At 39.1% G+C, this 22,890-nt stretch overlaps 1 protein-coding gene across 3 annotated transcripts in view; it reads left to right on the top strand.

Moving 5' to 3' along the window:
* The window catches only part of man1a2 (mannosidase, alpha, class 1A, member 2), a 128,770-nt gene that overhangs the window by 59,275 nt on the left and 46,605 nt on the right, over positions 1-22,890 (top strand). For all 3 annotated transcript variants that reach the window (XM_072585227.1, XM_072585226.1, XM_072585228.1), the window contains 4 exons: positions 1,044-1,124; positions 8,015-8,109; positions 18,085-18,208; positions 19,910-20,003. In XM_072585227.1, the coding sequence (XP_072441328.1) occupies positions 1,044-1,124; positions 8,015-8,109; positions 18,085-18,208; positions 19,910-20,003 (394 nt within the window). The remainder of the gene's footprint in view (positions 1-1,043; positions 1,125-8,014; positions 8,110-18,084; positions 18,209-19,909; positions 20,004-22,890) is intronic.

The raw sequence follows: 22,890 nt of genomic DNA on the forward strand, positions 1-22,890 counted from the left end.
AGGGTAGGAAGACCAAATCAAAACCGTGGCTTTACTGGCACAGTTAGAGGGGGGAGAAAAAGCAATTTAATTGAATAATATAACCCAACAGTGCAGAAAGAAGCCATTTGGCCCATTCAGCATGTACCACCCTCTGAAGAGCATCCCACCCTGACCCAGCCCCCTTCCCAGTTCTCCATAACCCGGCATTTAGCATGGCTAATCCATCTGGTCTGCATGTCCCTGGACTCTTCAGGGCAATGAACATGGCCAGTCCTCCTTATCTGCACATTTTTGGACTGTGGGAGAAAACTGGAGCACCATAGGAAACCCATGCAGACAGAGGGCGAATATGTGGACTCCACATGGACAATAACCCAAGGCTCGAATCAAACCTGCGTCACACTGTGAGGCAGCAGAGCTAACCACTGAGCCACTGTGCTGCCCTTAGGCCACAGTGAAGTCATGAGAAGATTGAAATTCAGATCATGGCTTAGAGTGAGTTGAAATGGAGGCAACAGATGAAGCTGTGGTAGTAAGTGGTTCAGTTGTTGTATACAGAGGGCATTTATAGAAAAAAGTAGAAATTTCAGTTGTTAAAAGCAGTTTTAATGACGTAGGTTGTGTGAATGGGCTGCTAGAAGTCCAAAGTCGAGCTATGGAAACAGTTATTGTACCACCTGTACTTTCATATGCAAGTAAGTTTAAAACAAAAACAAACTTTTACATTGGGAGCTTCCAATAACCTGGAGACTTCAAGTTAAACATCAATAAGATCTAGAAAAAAAACAAAGTATGGCCTGTAGCAAGCTTTTGACCAACGACCATATAAACTGACTTTTAACCATAATATATGTTTACGGCAACTGTTAGGGATGCTTGAAAAAAAAAACTGAACCAATTTGGTGTCCGATGGATTTCAGACACACTTGGGGAATAGCAGGCAACTAGTAAAGCTGGATCCATATGCCTTCGTGTGCACATTGGCAGAATGGTTAGAATTCTTATCAAGCATTAATAGAGCACAGCCTAACTCTGTTTATTCCTCTCCATGTGCTTTATAGAATGCAGAGGTCTCAGTCTTTGAAGTGAATATCAGGTTTATCGGAGGCCTGCTGGCTGCCTACTATCTTTCAGGAGAAGAGGTACGATAAAGCTTTTTTTTCCCCTCAAAATTAGCAAATTTCTTTCACTCCTTTGGGCATGTTGCAGCTCACACTGTTCAGTTTTCAAGGCAAGCAGAGTGACACAATAATGGAAAATATATCACAATATTGTTTAACATTTTCAGTACAGACCCCATTTCAAATCAAAATATTAGAATTGGCTTTTGAAATATTGGCAAACCTGCTTATGTTTCTAGTATTTTCTGGGGTGTTTAAGTTTGAATTTTAAGTGTTTTGAGCTTTGTTTCCAAAATGCTTCCTAGCAAAGTTGTTGTATCAGTACATTTTATTGTCCCCAAAAACCTGTCTCATTCGCTAATATCTTTTAGGGAAGGAAATATTGCGTCTTTACCTGGTCAAGCCTACATGTAACTCCAGACCCACAGTGATGTGATTGGGAATGAGCAAAAAAATGCTGGCCTAGCCAGTAATGCCCACATCCCATGAATTAAAAACTAAACTTTAATATCATGTCTTCCCAAATTTTGGCTGCCACACGTCTTCCCAGTTCCCATATTAACTGATATTGTGAATAGTTTCCACATCTCATGTAATGCCCAACTCTGTTCTTGACTTTGTTTTTGCCAACTACAGACTTCTTCAAATGAAAGATCATCAACTTGAAACATTTTTCCCTCCGTAACTATTTCCAGCATTGGCTTATTTAATTTCATTTCTAATTGTTTAATCATATTCCCATGAAATTGGAACATGATTTTTATAATTCAGTTCTTGGACTCTGTGCCTCCTTGTCATATTCACATATCAAACTGATGTAACAGATTTTAGTCTGTGAATAGAGTTTCCAGCTTGACTACAAGCTAATGGTACCCTCATGTGAAACTTGAAAATGAGTGACATACAGCGTAGAACAATACATTACAGGCCCTTTGGCCTACGATGTTGTGATGAGCCTAAGATCAACCTACTCGATGCACCCTTCAATTTGCTACCATCCATGTTCTTGCCCAGCAGAGGTTTAAATGTCCCTGACTCTACTACCACCTCCGGTAGTGCATTCTCACACCAACCACTGTGTAAAGAACCTATCTCTGACTTCTCCCCGATACCTTCCTCCATTCACCTTAAAATTATGATCCTTTGTGACGGCCATTTCTGCCCTGGGGAAAAGTCTCTGGGTGTCTACTGAATCAGCTAGTACTACTTACATAGAGAGTGAGGATGCAAAGATCATCGCCAGAGGAGCAACAGTCTCATTCCTTGCTTCCGAAGTAGCCTTGTATATATCTGGTCTGGCCCTGGGGCCTTGTATATCATGATGCTTCTCAGAGTTTCCAGCACATCACTCCCTTAACATCAATCTGTTCAAGCCTCTTAACCTGGTGTTCTCACTATCAATGAGGTCCCTCTGTCTAGTGAATACTGAAGCAAGGAACTCATTTAGGGCCTCCCATACTTTTACAGACTCCAAGCACAAGTTCCCTCCATTATCCCTGATCGGCCCTACCCTTTCTCTAATCTTTCTCTTATTCGTCACGTCCATCTAGAACACATCTGGGTTTTCCCTAATCCTTCCTGCCAAGGCGTTTCTGTACCCCCTCCTAGCTCTCCTCGGTCCATTTTCGAGTTGACACTATGCCATAATCTGTGAATTGCCTTGTTAGAACTGAGGTATCTTTGTTACTTTTGTCTGGAAGCATTTTTTTAACTCTGTCAGACTCTACACTGTTTTGCTACAAGGCAGTTCACATATGTTGTTGATCTGAAGGTTGAAGCGAAATCCCTGCTAATGTATCACATTTCCAATTTTTGCAGGTCTAGCTGAAGTCTTTTCCAATTTTGGGGGATTTCCATGCAGACCCTTCAGAATAGTTAGTCAAACTGATACATCCAAAATCAAATACTATTTTTCACTATTTTTGACCACCAAAGGCATTAGTCACAAATTTTGTAAATAACATTGTATTTTTATAGTAAAGTGAGTGTTTAATTTTTGATCTCACTGAAGAGCCTTCATCCGTCCATTAACAATTCCCCATATGCTTACCTGCATGCATATTTATATGTATGTATTTTATTAATAGGCTTAAATAGAAACTTAAGATAGTCACCAATGAAATTTGAAAGGTCAGACCGACTTTGCAGAAAATAATGGGAATTCAATTTGAATCTTACAGGAATCCATTCTGTAATCTCTACTAGCTTTACCAGCTAGTGACAACAGTCTTAAATTGTGTAGTTGAAACATCAAGTTGATTTTAGTGCGTCACATTGACCGAGAGGAATAAAATAAGCATTCTGTTAAATACCTGAAAACTTGCCTGATTGCACAAAGGCTTTAAATGCATTTCCAAGGATATAACTGTAATGAGAGCTCTAAATTGGATTCAATATGACGTGCTCTATCTGTTTGGAAATGCTCGATGCTGGTATGGATTTAATTGAAGAATAATTGCATTATGACAATGCTACCTAAATATGTAGTAAGTAAACTATGATTAATAAACTGTATTTTATTCAGGATACAGAAGTGGCACATTTTCATTTTGGGCAGAATTCCCTTTGCCATTTTGCACAACACAAGAAATTAGTATCTTTGTAACTCCTTTATTATGCTAATGCAATTTAAGCCAAGATTTCATTATACTTTCACATCCTCTTCACTTCAAAGAACTGTTTCTTTAATTGTTCACTCCTGTAATAATGTAAGTACAAAAAAGGCGCATTGTTCCACTGTGTCTCGTGAGACTATATTTATTCTGTACACAACTTTGCTTTTATTCTTTGCTTAATATTCAGTTAAGAGCAAGTACTTTTATTGGAGACCTTCAAACAACATTCTTGAATTTTCTGTTTAAAAACTCTTGAAACTAGATTTGCTGATTATTAAGAATGTTATTTGCATATGATTTTCCCTTTTAGTTAACAAATGTTAACAATGAGCTCAGTAAGCAGCTTCTCTTTAGTTGTGCATTCATTTGTAGTAGTACTTCAGTCTTCCTTAAATTCTAATCAAAATTAAAACAAAGAATTTTCTTTCTGCATTTCCAAAAGGAGATTGAAAGAGCTAGAAATCAAAATAGGGTGTGGGTGTCTCTGATGCAGATCTCAGGTGAGTACTGCTGAAGCCTCAGTTGGAAGGGATTCAGCAGTGCCAAAGCTTGCCATTTAAACAACAATATTGCAGATTTTTAAAAGAAAATATATTTCATTGGCTTAAAGATTTCTTAACGCATATGATAGAAATCCTGTTTGAGAGCAGCCCCTTGCTTCAATATAATTTGGACTATAGTAATGGTCGGAAATACAATGCACTGGTTTCTTCTGAATTTTTTTTTGGCTGTCATGGCAGGTGACCCATCATGGCTCATATCGTTTCTCTCACTATCTTCTCACCTCATTCATTTTGCAACCTGCCCCCTTGGTGTCCGACTTGCGTAGTCATGCAACAGGAGAGGCAAAATTCCTGTTGCAGCTGGCATACTAGACACTGGTGCAATATTTAAAGCTGTGCTGCACACAGTTTCAGATTCTGCAAGCCAGGAATTATTTCACATACTATCTCCTTAGGAAGCAAAAGTGTCTCAGAGGAAAAGCTGGCACCACAATTTCCGGATAGGACCTGGAGGTCCTGATAGACCACCTGAGGAGGTGAAGGCACCAAACATAGTCAGTCTAGGTTACTGCTGTCTCCAGGGTCTGACAGAATGTACGTTAGTGCAGAAAATAATGTCATTAGTCATTGCCAGTTCACTAAGGGCCATCTGTCTGCTACTTCCTATTTTCTCTTACTCTGCCATTGTGTACAAGCCTTCACAATGCTCATGGATTACCAACTTCACTACTGCATGCAGAACCTTCATTCAAATCTCTCCACTCCTCATCCTCTGCCATTATTAATCTTTCATATTCTTTTGTTAAAAAGCTGTACAATGCACAGAGGCTAGTTGCCTCCAGTAAGGACAAAGTGAATTTGCACTTAAGAAATGAAGAGCCGTAAGAGGCAATGTGTCCCTGTGCACAATCTCACAGGAGATATGTCATGCAAAGATATCACTGTTCCAAAGAAAAGTTCTGAAGGGCCAAAGTTGATTCTGAATTGACCTGCCATGATTATGTTGTGATGTTGATGATTTGCTGATGCTGACTTTGGTGGACAAAGAGTGAACGAGAACTCTGTCATGGAGCATTCAAGTACATTTTATAGAAGAGCCATTAAAATGGAGGCCTAGAGAAGCAAGCAGCAAGTTCTATTCTACCAGGTGACTACTGTAACTTTCAAGTCTGAGTGTGTTGCCTTCTAGTTTCTCAGTGGAGGAAGGAATAATTGCAAGCTGCACTTAAATAAGGCAAGTTGGAATATTAATGATATGCAAGTGTGCATAAACAAGGTAGAGAGATTGAGATCTCTGAAATCATCAGTGTAAAATCTGCAATTATTTTGTATCGATAATTAGGTTTTTTCATTTCGATTGTATTTTCCCACAATTCTCACCATTGTCCACACCACACAAGGCATGGGGACATTACAAGAAAAATAACTTGCTTAGCATCAAACTCTGTAATTAATGTCCAGATAAAGGATGTCAAGAGAGTACCAATGCAGATTTTCAGAATGTATTCAGTCTCCTTTTGTTCAGAAGCTGGAAGATCTGGGCTAATATGTTTATGGAGATCATCAGCATATGTTCCCCCCCCCTCCTCCACCAACCCCCCCCCCCCCCCCCCCCTTTCTCTCTGACACTGTCACAGATTATCTCTGAAGGTGAGGATTTGAAGAAATCACAGCAAATCCGACAGTATTGTCAGCACAATGTACTAGAAAACTCAAAATGCATGACACATTTTGCTTTGCTGATTGAGTCAGTTATGCTAATCTCAAGTGGCTGGACTTGAAATTTACATTTGGGATGAAGCTAATGATGTGCTTTGGACTTCTTTTTCAAATAATTGAGAAAGGACTCATCTTGTCTGTCTGACTGTGAGAGAGGAAGAAGGAGAATAATGGTAATCGATTTATTCATTACAAGGCCAAAGGTTAAATGCATAACCATGTTTAGTTGAGAGTTTCCAGACTGCCAATGGCTTCAAAAGTATTTGATCCCACAATGTTTCATTTTTATCAGAATTCCATTGATAGGTAGTTAGCACACCGGGGATGGCTTGACATTTGCAGTTAACATCTCCTGCTTATAGAAAACTTGCATTATAATAGACTAACCTTGTTTTCTGGATTAGTGGTGCTGGAAGAGCACAGCAGTTCAGGCAGCATCCAACGAGCAGCGAAATCGACGTTTCGGGCAAAAGCCCTTCATCAGATGAAGGGCTCTTGCCCGAAACATCGATTCCGCTGCTCGTTGGATGCTGCCTGAACTGCTGTGCTCTTCCAGCATCACTAATCCAGAATTTGGTTTCCAGCATCTGCAGTTATTGTTTTAACCTTGTTTTCTGACCAAACGTTCAAGAAAGTGGAGACATGGCAGTATGTTAACCTAACAGGAGCTGATCTTTTTAAAAAATGCTTACATCGTGTCCATTATGTAGGCTCTTTTCACTAAAGGGCCAATTAACCCAAGCAGTTTCAGTCGTTTGCTGTCTAAGCAAGAGTCATATGCAAGCAGTTGTGCAGTTACGAGAAAAGAGTAGCTTGAGGACCCTCTTGTGGTGCAGTCCCTACCCTGGACTAAAAGACTCAAGTTCAAGTTCCACCTGCTTCTGAGGTTATAGAGTTGTACAGCATGGAAACAGATCCTTTGGTCCAACTCATCCATGCCAACTAGATATCCCAACCTAATCTAGTCCCGTTTGCCAGCACTTGGCCCATATCCCTCTAAACCCTTCCTATTCATATGCCCATCCAGATGCCTTTTCAATGTTGTAATTGTACCAGTCTCCACCACTTCCTCTGACAGCTTGTTCCATACATGCACCAGTCTTTATGTGAAAAAGTTGCACCTTATGTCCCTTTTCTCCCCCCTCACCCTGAACCTATGCCATGTAGATCTGGGACCCCCACCCACCCACTCAGCTTGGGAAAAAGACCCTGTCTGTTTGCCCTATCCATGTCTCTCATGATTTTATAAACCTGTGTAATGTCACTCCTCAGCCTCTGACGCTCCAGGGACGCCCCAGCTTATTCAGCCTCTCCCTATAGTTCAAACCCTCCAACCCTGGCAACATTCTTGTAAATCTTTTCTGAATCTTTCAAGTTTCACGACATCCTTCTGATAGGAGGGAGACCAGAATTGCACACAGTATTCCATTAGTGACCTAATCAATGTCCAGTACCGCTGCAACATGACCTCCCAATGTCTATGTTCAGCGCACTAACCAGTAAAACAAAGCATGCCAAACACCACCATCTTTATCCTATCCATCTGCGACTCCACCTTCAAGGAACTATGGACCTGCACTCTAAGATCTTTTGTTCAGCAACACTCCTCAAACCTTATCATTGTGTGTAAGTCCAGTCTTTCCAAAATGCAACATCTCGTGTAAAACATCTCTGAACAGGTTGATTAGAAAAGTAGGTTAATTAAAAAAAGAAATGTAAGAACTTCTGCCTTTAAACTCCATGCCTTAAAAAAAAAATTCATTTCCTGTCGACAGTAGTAGCTGTCTTTCCTCTTTCCACCTCTGAAGTCTTAATTTATCTAGCTTATAATGCGCGTGGGGCACCTCCTGTTTGACATTGGTGAACAGAAATAGTTGCCTACGAGATTTTGAAAACATGAAGTGAATTCTTGCTTTCAATGCATAAGACCTAAATTCCATAAAAGAAGGTCACTATCTTCAGAAATTGTCAACATTTTTTTGGATTGCTCCATTTATTCTTAAAGTGTTGCTTTATTTCCTTATGTATAAATATGAATCAAACTTTTTAAAAATATTTTTATGTTCTTTTTCAGGTCTTCAAACAGAAAGCTGCACAACTTGCTGAAAAACTGCTGCCTTCCTTTAATACTCCCACAGGCATCCCATGGGCTATGGTGAACCTGAAAAGGTGAGTTTGTTTATCTATTGTGGCATTTTACATTTGAGTAAGGAAAGAATGGGGCTCAGTTATACTTCCACTTCTGCACTGCCATCTGATCTCGCCATGTTAAATTAGGAGGAATGAAAGATTAGACCTTTTCAGATATGTTTTGTGGTTCATCATGGCAATATTATTATTGTGGTGCTGGGTGAATGCCTGATCTAAGGATTTAGAATCCTTGCAGTATTATTGGATGTTGCATTATCTTTTATTCTGTAAAAATAAGTAAGTTCAATAGGTTTCTCCTAAAATTGACATTCACCTCCATTGCTCAATTTTGGTGTGAAGTGTTTATGCATGAATGGACGTGCTTATCAATGTTCTCTGCCTGTGTTCTGAACTGGAATATGCTTCGAAAACGCTGAGAAGTTAGAATATTTGACAGTTATATTTGTGACTGATTTGAACTGCTTGATGTCCACAGTGACTGCAGTCAAAGATTACAAATATAGGGTTGTATATTTTCAAATATTCTGAGAATTGTGTAGTTTATAATGCTGTTTTATGGAATGGACCTGAATTACATTATGCAATTGTTACAATCAATATTTGGATGTACCACTCTCTGGCATGTTCACCATCAAACTACATTTATTTTACAAAGATCAAAATATTCTTTCTTGGAGATATTCCTCGAAGATAGTATAAAAGCAAGATACCCTGGATGCTAAAGATCTAAAAGAAAGCAAAAAGTGTTGAAAAAACTCTGATCTGACAACACCATCTAGGGAGAGAATGTTATCATTTCCAGTCCAATATGACTCCTCTTCAGAACTGAAAGAAGCTGGAAAGTGGTGGTGCTTTTGCTGTTGACAAAGTGGGAAGAGAAGTGAGTGAGACAGATGGTGAAGGTGTCCAGAGCAAAAATCAAATTGAGTACTGCTGGTGGTAAAGGTGAAATAAACTTGTAAAATCAAGGTGTGAAAAGGAGAAACTAGCTCCATTGTGCTAGGTGCAAGGTCAACAAGGCCTGAACCTGCTACATTGTTCCAATGAAGCTCAATGCAAACTGGAGGAATCACACCTCATTTGCCACTTTGGTACTTTACAGCCTGTAGGATTTAATATTGAGTTCCACAGCTTCAGACAGATGCACACACATAGGCACCCTCGCAGCCCAACCCATCCTACTCCAGCCATGTCTTACTCGCATCATCTTCAATGCGGGGAGAAAGTGAGGACTGCAGGTGCTGGAGATCAGAGTCAAAAAGTGTGGTGCTGGAAAACCATACCTGGTGAGGCAGCATCCGAGGAGCAGGAGAATTGACGTTTCGAGCATACGCTGTTCCTGATGAAGAGCTTATGCTCTGAACATCGACTCTCCTGCTCCTCGGATGCTGCCTGACCGGCTGTGCTGTTCCAGCACCAAGCTTTTTGACTCATCAGTGCAGAAAGGGCTTTGATTAGAAATTCTGAGCATTTCTTCACCAAATTCATTCTATATTAAGATTTCCTAATTGATTACAAGAATGTGTTAAATTTAAAATTTAGAACATTATTTTACACGTGCAGTATTTTAACTGCATTAAATTAATTTCAGCAACTTAGAGGGTTCCCTGGTTTACTATGGTGCAAAGGTTTCAAAGCTTTTGACAAATTCTCAAATGGTAAATCATCAAGGAATTCATTTTCAGTCATAATCCAATGATAATTGATTTAACTTCCGTGGCATTCGAGGAGAAAATATAAGAGATTTTGTACCAGTGTATTGCTATGAAGTTTCTCAGCATGTTCAGTTGTACAAGAGACGCTGACTTTCAATCAATTCCACTGGTTTATGTCAAGTACGTATGCAACCTTGCATCACCTTACAATCATACTTCAGCAAGGCATTTGATAAGGTTCCCCATGGTAGGCTCATTCATAAAGTCAGGAGGTATGGGATACAGGGAGATTTGGCTGTCTGGATTCAGAATTTGTTGGCTGACAGAAGGTAGAGAGTGATTGTAGTTGGAGAGTATTCTGCCTGGAGGTCAGTGCTGAGTGGTGTCCCACAGGGCTCTGTCCTTGGGCCTCTGCTCTTTGCAGTTTTTATAAATGAATTGGATGAGGAGATTGAGGGGGTGGGTTAGTGAATTTGCCAATGACACAAAGGTTGCAGTGCCATTGATAGTATGGAGGGCTATTGCAGGCTGCAGTGTGACATAGGCAGGTTGCGGAGCTGGGCTGAGAAATGGCAGATGGAATTCAACCTGGATAAATGTGAAGTGATGCATTTTGGAAGGTCGAACTTTAATGTTGAATATAGGATTAAAGACAGGACTCTTGGCGGTGTGGAGGAACAGAGGAATCTTGGTGTTCAAGTGCATAGATCCTTCAAAGTTGCCACCCGAGTGGATAGGGTTGTTAAGAAAGTATATGGTGTTTTGGCTTTCATAAGGGGGATTGAGTTTAAGAGCTGCGAGGTTTTGCTGCAGCTGTACAAAGCCTGGTGAGACTACACTTGGAATATTGTGTCCAGTTCTGGTTGCCTATTATAGGATGCAAAGAAGGTTTACCAAGATGCTCTCTGGGCTGGAGGGCTTGTCTTACAAAGAGAGGTTGATTTAAGCTTGGACTTTTCTCTCTGGAGAGGAGGAGGAAAAGAGGTGACCTGATCGAGGTATACAAAGTAGTGAGAGGAATGAATAGAGTCAGTAGCTTGAGACTTTCCCCAGGGCAGGATTGACTGGCACGAAGGGTCATTATTTTAGGAGGAACAAATAGAGGAGACGTCAGAGGTAGATTCTTTACGCAGAGAGTTGGCAATGCATTCCATGCATTTATAGCGGTGGTGGTGGAAGCAGAGTCATTAGGGACATTTAAGCGACTGCTGGACATGCACATGGATAGCAGTGAGTTGAGGGGTGCGTAGTTAGATTATTTTATTTTAGATTAAGAATAATCCTCGGCACAACATTATGGGCTGAAGGGCCTGTTCTACGTGCATGTCCACACCAGCAAAACATAAATGCAGGCTACAACATACATTTGAATTCTTGATGCACGAGCATTTTCCATTTTTTTAAAACATCAAATCACTATGTAACTTTGCTGATATACAGTTGCTTATTAACATTTATGTTGTGTTGGTGTGGGCATGCGTGTGATGCACTGTTGTATGTTCTTGACATAATCTAGTGGAACTGATTGAAAGTCAACATATGCTGTACAACTGAACATGCTGAGAGACTTCACAGCAATACACTGGTGCAAAATCTTTCATAATTTATTTTCTCTATCTCCTCTATCTTTCTCTATATCAATTACAACTGGATTACAACCGTAAATGAGGTGTTGTTCCTAAAGTAGTCACTGACTGCTGTTTCAACTTGCATGTCAAGATGTTTCATAACTTGCTTGACAAGATAAGGCATTACATAACATACTAGGAAATGGATTCTAATATCCAGCACTTAACTTTAATGTTAAATTAATACATGATGTCAATATTTCAAGTTTGCCTCAAACTGAAAGCATGATAGAAGTGATCAGATTTGTTGTTAAGTAAACCGGTAATAAAGATTCAATCCGTGAATTTGAGGAGGTAATAAACGGATTATTTAGGCCATTTTGTGGAAACATGTAGTGAAGGGATAAAGTAATAAATAAATGAAATAGAGTCCTCTACCAAATGGGTAGAATTTTATAGTTATGGTTACCAGTTTATGGTAAGGAGATCATTTGGCATTTTTATTATTAAGTTCTTGAATGCTTTAAGTCTTTTAATAGTATTCAATGTTTTTTGCAACCCTTGAGAATATTCTGAAAGACTTGCTTTATTTTAAAGCAATATTCAGAGAGTAGCTAACATAACTATCTGAAAATAGATACAAATTATTTTTGGTCATTACTGGTCTTGAATTTAAAAACTTGTTTGCAACCATTTTCCATTGCTGTTTTTTGTGAATTAGTCCTGCGTGGAATAAGTGTAAATGATGTTTTAAAAACCTTTTGTAAATTGCTGTCCTCCATGTAGCTTTTGATGTCTGCTCTGCATTTAATAATTCGTCTAATTGAGCAGTATCAAGTGGAGTATTTGCTGTAAATTGATTCTTCTTTTTATTAATTTGTTTGAAATGAAAGTCTTATTGCTTAATTATATTGCTGTTTGAGTGTACAGGTTTGAAAACAGAAGGATGTGAGAACACAAAGGAAGCCTCTAGGTATTTATTGAAGAGAGGCTTGTATAAGATATTGGCTTGGAGGCTTGAATCGTTAGTATGTAATAACTTGCAGGAAGAAAATGACCTTCTGCAGAACCTTTTTGTCTTGCACTTATCATAATAGGTGAAAGAAATGTCTTAATTCAAATGGAAGCACAATTTATAACTGCATAAGGAAAAGGTGGTGATTGGTTGGAAAGTAGACTCTGGTTGCAGTGTTGCGGTAGAAGATGCATCAGGAAACTATTGTCCCTCATGTTTTTTGTTTAATGCAAAGAAAATACAATGGATGTATTTTTCCTGCAGGAAACAGGTTCCTGTATATGAATAGATGAAGCTTGCAGGTGGCATAAGTGAGCCACATGATGAACCTGACTGACAATTTTTAAATCGTCTAAAGCTGTTCATGTAATGTTTAGGGCCACAGGGGTTATTTCACAATGGGTAGCACTAACGGCATTTTTGCAGTTTTATAAAATTAGGAAGGACCTTGATGGGCAGAATAGGTTAAGATGATTCTGGTTGAGGCTTTAATGATGAAGGATAATTGACTTAATGCGGAGTAAGAGGATGAGTAAGTAGTTTAGTTCAAAGTTGTGAAACAATGGAATGCCTTGCTGTAGGCACCTGTTGAGGCAGAGGTAATTGCATTGTTTTTAAATGGTGCTTGATTAACTGCTTGAAGCTGAGAAAATCCAGAACTGTGGGGCATATCAGGGGCAGGGATTTGCTTTCAAAAGACAGTACATTCAGTGACAAAAAGCTTTCCGCTATTTCAATGAATTCTGAAAGGTTTCGACTGAAAAAAATTGCTATGCTAAACATACGATCAAACAGACTTGATTCGGGAAAAGATTTTAACTGAATATACATAATAAATATCTTAGCGCCAAGAGGATTTTGCAGTGCATATTGTTAGTGTGTGAGATTTATGAAAAAAAATTAAATTGCCATACCATATTATGGAGCCATCCAGCATCTTGTCTGTTTGTGTAAATGTGAGTTTCTAGTTTAAATAATCACCTGTTGTGCTGTCATGGTCTTGCAGAGCAGGGAGGGCTTACCTGTACTTCGTGGACTGTTACATGGAGTCAAGTATTTTGTTGCAGTTTCCTGGCTTTTGAATATTATGCTCGGAAGTGTTTCAGAATAATTGGTAATTGAGTAATTGATTACAAAATGTAACTTAATTTGCAGTCAGTGAAGCATCTTTGACTGTTTTTAGTCTTTGTGATCTTGTCTGCTGCCTTGCTGCTTATTATATTTAAGGACAATGGTGGTGGGAGAGGAGGTGCCATTTGTAACTGAACCTGACTCTCTCTTTCCAGTGGGATAGGCCGTAATTATGTGTGGGCCTCGCAACGAGCGAGCATTCTTGCAGAGTTTGGCACTCTTCATTTGGAGTTCCTCCACATTTCCTGTTTATTGGGGAATCCTGTTTATGAGGAGAAGGTAAAATCTGTGGTTACATGTTTGGGGAACAGATATGCCCAGTATTGATGTGCGATACTAAATTGCATTGCATGATTCTGAGAGTGGTCATGTTAACAGTTATCTGCTGTTATTGGTCTTTGTTTTTGTTTCTTTTCTAACCCATTTCAGAGATGTTTTCCCAAATAAGCTGCTGTTTTTAGCCAGAAGTAATTTTTCAAGTAGCCAAGAAAATACATTTTCTTACAAATCGTTAGCATAGCCAGTTTATTGTGGACTTAGTGTTTGTTGGATTGGCATAAGGTTTTGGACTTTCAGAATGGTGTTTTACATAAGTTTATTTTCAGGAATACGTAGCAATGTTCATTATTCAGATTAATTACTTTATGGATAAAATCCATAAAATTGTTAAACTTCAGTTTGAGAATTATTACTGGACAAAATATACATCATTGAGTGTTTATTAATGTTTTTGAATTGATTTTCAGTGCAAAGTGTGTCACCATGGCTCAGTTGGTGTTGCACTTCATTTTGGATTTGGGCTTTGAGCTAATAACCTAAAATACCATAGTGCTGCATTGTTGAAATTTATCATCTGTGATTGAGATGAAAAATGGAAGCTTTGTCTGTCTTTTCGGGTTAAAGTCAAAGTGTGACTTGAATTCTTAAAAGGGAACGTCTGTTGGCTTCCTGAGTGACATTGCTCTTTCAGCCATAGCTTTAGAATAAAAACACAAATCAACTGTTTGAGATCCCACTGTGCAAAAAGTGCCTAGCATGCTTGCTTGAGGTCACTGCATTTGAACGCATTTGAAGTGCTCTTGAGATGTTTGAGAGAGAAACTGGTGCTAAGAGTTACCTTTTTATTCCTCCAACATTTCATTGCCACATTCATGGAAACCACTTCTGATGTGCAAGATCTTTCTGGCCTTCATTAATCATATTATGAGTATTCATTTATCTGTATGAGCATCATTCTAATTTTGTGATAATGGACATGGAGTTCCCCTCCAAGCTATATATTCTGACTTGGAATGATATTGCCATTCTATCATTGTCACGAGTCAAGGTCCTGGCCCTCCCTTTACAACAACAGTTCAGAAAGGGCAAAAAGGGATAAGCAAACATTGCCTTGTTCGCAATGAATACATCCTGAACATTTTTTCTTTAAAAAAAATTACTGCAGTATCATCCAAATCTGATTTTTGAACAATCCTAACTTTACTTGGATATAGCAGCAGTTTACTAAATTTAGTCAGTTATGTAAGGTGCTGCTATTAAAAACCATTGGATCACATAATGCCTTTCAAATGTTAGCAAATGTTATCGTAAGGGTGTTTATTTGTAGACCTAGAGGCTGAAGGTTTTGTGTATGTATTTCTTTCATGCACATTTGGCATTATACATAAATAGATGCCATTGTTTGTGTCACAGATTGCCCCTCTCAATTGGTAATGTAGAAAGTGTGTTCAATTGCTAAACCTTAATCTGGAAATATTTCCGTTAATTGAGAAGGTTTTGTGTTTTTGTGATATGTGTAGGTAGTGTACAGAGTGAAAATAGATTCACCTGCCAGTTGATATGTCTTCATTCTTGGAACAGCTTTGCTTTACACTACTTGCAGTAATACAGTTTTTAGGGAGTGAGTCCTAAGTGAAGTTTAAAGTCTTTTTTTAATATAAAATGGGACAGTAGATCCAGAAGTTAATGGTGTTGGAATGCCAGACTTAATGCCATCTCAGCGTTTTCTTATTATTGTTGAGCACCTTGTTTCATCAGAATTTATCAAGCCACATTGTATTCATATAGTGTTTGAAGAATATGCACATTGTTTGAAGAATGTCAGAATTAGTGCTGGGTAGGTAATCTGTCTTCATAAAATCTCAAATGTCAGCCTCCAATCAAATTGATCAGTTTCCCACATTGAGGTTTGCATAGATTCCAACCTTAGTTTATAGTTTATTCATTATTAGCTCTTCAGCCTGGAACTGCAGATTCCAGCAACACCAGTTATCCGGAACTTTTTAATGTGGCCCCACAATACTCTGACTCATCATTTGTGACATTGCATTAAATTTCTGACAAGTGTTACCCAGTGATTGTATCCAGCATGTGGGGAAAACCAAGATGCCATGTGGCTGAGCTGGAGAGATGATCAGTAGCTTCGAACTTTGCTGTTTCTTCACTTGTCCATCTACTGTACAAATTTCTTTCTTTGGCTAGAGATTGAATTGTACTATTGGCAGTTAGACCAAATGTGAGGGGGAGGTTCAATTACTGTGTTTGAGAGAGTGGGTAAGGGCTGGTTCTTTGTGTGTGCTGGGGGCTCCTTTATTTTGTGTAGGGGCCATTGGAAAGGAGAGGGTGGTAATGCATGGTAAGTGGTTCATTATTGGTCTGTCTGGGAAGAATGTAGAGGGGTTGATAATTGTGTGTAGGGGAGAGGACCTACAGTGACAGAGACAGATTAATTTTGTGTGCGAGTATGTGTTAAACAGGGTTGCGCTGAAAAATAGTTTGTGGAGCACTGCTGTACAGAAGAATCTTGATTATCCGAAGGACACGAGCGGGGAGTATTTCGGTCAGTTAATCAAATGCTGGATAACATCGTTTAGCTGAGCATCGGGACCTTTGTGATCTTGCCAGATAATCCGATATTTGGATAATCGAATGCTGCATAACCGAGGTTCCTCTGTATTAGGGCACAAATTAAGTCAGAATAAAAACCAAAAGAACTGTGGATGTTGGAAATTAAAAACAAAAACAGAAGTTGCTGGAAAAGCCAAGGTCTGCTGGCATTTGTGGAGAAAAATCAGTTAACTTTCCGGTCTGGTTCTGTGGAAGAGTGACTGGACCCAAAATGTAAAAAAAAAAGTCAAGACTTAAGATAACTGCAAGTGTCTTTACATTTATATTTCCATGACATGCAAACATGAAGGAACATATATAAAGGAAAATAGAAATTAACTGTTGATGATGCTCAATTTTATTCTGAATACCTGCATATTCCTGTATGCATCGTCCTGTATTTTTAAATGAATGAATTTAACTCTGCCCATTTTGTGTCTTAACATTAATATTGGAATGTTTTAATGCCTTTGGTACCAATTCACAAATGTGATTAAGTCTGCTAAAATTACAAACTGGAAAATTTTGAAATCCAGAAACTCCTTGTCTGTAAGCATTTTGGAAGCAAAATAAGCCAAAACAAAAGCTGGTTTCGAGGCTTGAGTCAGTGATTCATATGGACAGTTTTAGTCTGTGTTGGTTGATTGGATTGTGGTTGAGCCCATATTTAGATGTAGGTTTGTTAGGCTAGGCCCATGGCTGGAATCTAGAACGTACCATTGTTTAGTATGGGGTAACATGGTGCCTCAGTGGTTATCGCTGCTTCCTCACAACGCCAGGAACTCAGGTTCGATTCCAGTCTCAGGTGATCGTCTGTGTGGAGTTTGTACATTCTCCCCATGTCTGGGTGCTGCGGTTTCCTCCCACAGTCCAAAGATGTGCACGTCAAGTGAATTGGCCATGCTAAATTGTCCATAGTGTTAGGTGCATTAGCCAGAGGGAAATGGGTCTGGGTAGCTTACTCTTTGGAGGGTCAATGTGGACTTGCTGGGCTAAAGGGCCTGTTTCCACTGTAGGGAATTTAATCTTGGGTTATTCAGGCATGCAGCAGCAATGCTATCAATGGAATCAGTCTGAGATTAGCTGGCATTGTGTGTGGGATTCTAAGTGACTACTGGATGATAATAAAGTTAACAACAAAAAGTGGAAATACAAATTAAAAAATGGATATTATTTCTACCAGGGAATTTTGAAGTCGTGGGGCTGTCATGGCTTATTCAGCACACTTAACTGTGCATAAACTGGACTGTTTCGACCATTTTAGTAGAATTTAAATTGATGGTAACATTCTAAGTATCAGTTGGTAAAATGCATTCTGAAGAGAAATAGAGCAGTTTTTAAAGTTTTGGGAATGAGGAATGCTGCAAGTATGACCATACAGAAATATAGTTCTGTTTGAATGTTAAAATGCCAGAGTGCCATTGATATTTCATCTGAGTATCAAATAACAACTTCTGCATTTCAATTAGGGAAAAAAAATATTACACAAAGGCAATCTTATCTATTTAAGATGAAATAAAGATGATGCTACTATTGGTCAAAAACTTATTTAGGGAGGTGTTTATACTGAACTTTTTGACTCTGCCTAAAGTAGAAATTTAAGGTATTTATCTTTAGGGAGCCATTAGAATAGAGTTGCTTGCCACCTTCACTGTGCTGAGCCATTTGATAACTGGCTTTTGCTCTTCTGTTTGTGATTATATGTTTTTTTTCTCTTGCTGGGTTCTTGATTTGCCAGTGGTGTTGGACGGAACTGGGGCTGGGCATCTGCTGGGAGTAGCATTTTGTCTGAATTTGGGACACTACATTTGGAATTTGTCCACATGAGCTATCTGACAGGGGATCCCATCTACTACAAAAAAGTAAGTGTTTTCTTTGTAAGATATGAGAAACTACCGAACCTTGACTTCCCATATTTTACAGATATTGTTTTGTTGTGGGAATATGTCAGTTACCTGACTTCTGAGAAGAATCTTGGACAGTATATTAAAGTTATCTTCATGAATGACCTCAACTATAACTGTATCTTTCAAATCTTGAGATATTGAAGAAAGGAAAGACTGATGAATTGTCTAGTAATACGGTGCTCTAGAATTCTCAGTCCCAAGTTTGATTTCAATTCCCAAAAGATCACACTATAATATTGAATTCAGTAAATCCATTAATTTAGTTGACTAACATCAGAAAATCATCACAAAAGCAACTGGATTATCATTAAAATATTCAACTCATTGGTTAATGCTCTTCAGGATAGAACCTGTCAAACCTAATGAGTATGACTCCTTTATTAGTGTTAGAGCCCTTGGGAAACTACCCATCCATATTTACCCTTACTGCCCACATCTTAAGAATTATAAAATGTAACACTAGAAGCCCTTAACACACGCATAGTTTGGAAGTTCCGGAAAGTTTTGTTTGGATAGGTTTGATGCCAACAGCTGCACGTATGAAGAATTAAAACAACAAGCCTTCAGTTAGTGTAGGGTTGAGCGAAGGGTTAGCTTCAAATTGTATAAATGATTAAGTTTATGAATGCCGAATACTCATTGCAAAATTTTAAATTACGTATATTTATTATAACTAAAACTATTTTAAAATAAAATTGAACTAATATGTAGCTCCTTTACACACTTAATCAATAATCTTCGGATTTGCAAACATTTACCTCTGGTTTTGGATTTATTTCTAAACAGTGCTTGGGAGCCTCTTGTGAAGCGCTTCTGTGATGTTTCCTCCGGCATTTATAGTGATTTGTATCTGCCGCTTCCGGTTGTCAGTTCCACCTGTAGCGGACAGCTGGAACTGACAACCGGAAGCGGCAGATACAAATCACTATAAATGCCGGAGGAAACATCACAGAAGCGCTTCACAGGAGGCTCCCAAGCACTGAGGATATCACCGAGACAGGGGACGAAATGTCTGCAACACAAATTCCCAGCTCAGCGAACAGAACAACAACAACGAGCACCCGAGCTACAAATCTTCTCACAAACTTTGTTTCTAAACAATTAAACCTGAATCTGTAGTATCATTGTTGGCTTTGATCAGAGGCTGTGTAGTTGACCTGAGGTATACATTCCAATGTAGTGTCTGATGAAATTCCTTATTTCTCAGCCATGGTCTGGTGTTTGTTTACTCACAGCAATCACATGCCCTGTATGTGAACGCAAAGTGATGGTATTGCTGATAGGCAAGTTATTTTACAACCTTATCTCAAAAGTAAGGTACTGTTTAAAGGACCTGGTGTTCTAGTAACCACAATATCCTAAACAGATGTTCAAGGGGTTAAAGTCCCAGGAATGTGTGATATTTAAAATTGCTTGTCTTAATTGCACATTGCAAGCATGCCTATGTTTGTGTTGTGGTAGTTTAACAGTAGTATTAGTGAAGGTCTGAATTTGATTAATCTGTGCTATCATCTAAAATACGCATGAAATAGAGGACACTGAGAAAGTGGGTTGTTAAAATTGTTGAAATAATTTCACAGTAAGTTAACACTAATTCATTAAAGTGTGTGTAAATAGTGCTACAATTGTTAAAATTAAGTTTCGAACTAATTACAGGTGTTGCACATTCGGAAGTTGTTACAGAAAATGGACAGACCTAATGGCCTGTACCCCAACTACCTTAATCCAAGGACAGGGCGTTGGGGTCAACGTGAGTATTTTTTAATACATGAAGAATTATAATTATTCCCATGTTTGAGAGTTTAACCTTAGCCTTTCGTATATGGATCCTTTGAAATAGGATGCATTTAATTATTTTTAATCCAATTTTTGTATTAAGCTTGTTTCTAGGTACACTTCAGGACTAATTTTGCACTAAACTGCATAAGCCCACTAGCAACAACTTTCTTCTAGGGATCCACATCAGCGTTCCCTCCAAGTACGAATATGCAGTCACTCCAAGGTTCTGTGCACCTCATGTAGCCGGAAAGAAAGTTGTAGGAAACTCTTGTACATGGTATCACAGACGCCAGTCTTTAACCAATTTGATTCACTTTTTGTGATACCAGGAAATGGCTAATGTCACTGGTTACAACAAAGAGGATAGGCCCTGACAGGACTCCTGTACTGAAGATGTGTCCTTCAAAACTTGCTGCATCCAATCCAAGCTTGCTAGTACAGTTGTGAGACCGGCATTTACCAGACAATGTAGATAATTGCTCAGCTACATCATCTAACACAATAGGGCAAATTGATCCAACCAATTACCCATATAGGTTTACTCCTGATTATCGGTGAAGCAATGGGAGGTGTCATCATTATTTGCTTTGTATTAATCTGTTCACTGATGCTCAATTTGTCTTCTGTCAGGTGAGTACCCTGAACATCAAGGCTGTATTTTTCCAAGTGTGATATCAAGGGCCCCTAGGAAAACTAGAGTCAGTGGGAACGAGGAGTGGGAAGACACTCTGGTTGGATTTGTACCTAGCAAAGAAAAATGATTATGGTTCCATTGAATCCCTACAGTATGGAAACAAGCCATTTGGCCCAACAAGTCTACACTAATCCTCTGAAGAGCATCCCACCAGACCAATCCCACTACCCTATCCCTGTGACCCTGCATTTCTCATGGCTAACCATCAAATCCCCACATCCCTAAACATGGACATAGCCAGTCCACTTAACCTGCATATCTTTGGATGGTGGTTGGTGAAGGTCAGTCGTCTCAGCTCTTAGGCATCTTTCCAGGAATTACATCAGTGACTTTCCCTCCATCAGAAAGTGAAGTGGAAAGGTTCACTGCTGATTGTACAATGTTAGGCACCATTTACAATTCCTCGGATACTGAAGCAGTCATGGCGATTTGTTTCAAGACCTGGGTGATATTCAAGATTGGCTGACAAATGACAATATGCAGCACGAGAGACTCTAACCATCACCCATTTAAGTTCAGTGGCATTACTATTGCTCAATCCTCCACTATAGTCATCCTCTGGGTTAGCCTGACCAAAAACTGATTTGGACTAGCCATATAAATACTGTGGCTACAAAGTACTAGGAATTCTGCAGTGAGTAACTCACTGACTGACTCACCAGAGCTTGGCCAAAGGAAAAGTCAGGAGTGTGATGGAATACTTCCTACTTACCTAGATGTGTGTCATTCAAACAACACTCAGGCTTGACACAATCCAGGTTAAAGCAGCCAGCTTGATTGGCATCGCATCCACTCCCGCCAACACGAATACTCAATAGCAGCAGTGTGTCTTTACAAGATGCACTGCAGAAATTCACCAAGGCTTCTTAAATAGCACCTTTGAAATGCATGACTACTTCAATCTAGAAGAAAAAGGGCAGCATATTGATGGAAACGCTGTGACCTGCAAGATTCCCTCCAACCACATATCATCCTGACTTGGAAACATGTCGCCATTCCTTCAGTGATGCTGGGTCAAAATTTTGGAACTCATTTCCTAAAAGTACTGGGCATCTACTTAAAGAACATGGACTGCAGTGGTTAGAGGAGGCAGCTCAGCACCACCACCTGATAGCAACTATGCTGGGCAGTGAATACTGGCTTAACTATTGAAGTCCACCCTGTCTCTCTTTTTACTTAGAATCTTTGGATTTCCCTTAATGGTACTTTCTGATTCTTTTTTTTTCTTGCCCTCATTTTACTTTCCTAAATTTTCTTTTCATTTCACATCTACACTTTCTATTGTTGCATTGAGATTTTTTTGTAGTATTAGGTTCATGTTATCTGGCATAGATTTTTCTTACGCCCATGTTCACTCTGTTACCCATTGTCTCTAGATTTGACTGTCTTGACTTTTTGAGGATGCAGGTTTACCATAAGCCCCTTGAATCTTTTTCTGAAAGGTGACCATTAACCTGACACTGGATTACCTTCAAGAATTTGTTTGTAGCTCATTTTTGATCAGTCACTTCTTAATCTAGTGAAACTGGCCTTCCTTAATTTAGAGTTGAAAATGTGTTGCTGGAAAAGCGCAGCAGGTCAGGCAGCATCCAAGGAACAGGAGAATCGACGTTTCGGGCATCAGCCCTTCAGCATCTCCAGCATCTGCCTTCCTTAATTTAGAACCATTGTTCCAATTTAGTTTTGTCCTTTTTCATCACTATGCCAAACTAGCTGAATTTGTGCGGCTTACCCCTTCCTCCTGACCAGATGATTGTCGAAAACTACTGTATATACTGGAGTGATAATCGATCTCATGTAAAAGTCGACCCCCTATTTTTGGTCAAATAACTTGGAATTTTCCATATATCTCATGAAAAGTTGACCCTAGTTCTTTACAGATAACGATCAACATTTGTGAGTCAGTGTGCCAGCCATCACATCCCACTCCAGCTTTCCGGTCTGTCAGTTGTTCTGCTCCTGGTCTACCTGTCCACTGGTTGTTGTATTCAGCTCTGGGTTTTCGTTATTTTTATATATTCATTTAGTGATCAGTTGAGCTTCTGCTAATGATACGGTATGAATTTTAACGGGCATGAATTTCAGCCCCTCAAAGATAGTATCCATGTAACAGATGTCCCCATAAATGTAACATTAAAAAGTAGTCCAAAAAATTCAACTATTA

The sequence above is a fragment of the Chiloscyllium punctatum genome, chromosome 15 (genome assembly GCF_047496795.1).
Source record: "Chiloscyllium punctatum isolate Juve2018m chromosome 15, sChiPun1.3, whole genome shotgun sequence".
NCBI lineage: Eukaryota > Metazoa > Chordata > Chondrichthyes > Orectolobiformes > Hemiscylliidae > Chiloscyllium > Chiloscyllium punctatum.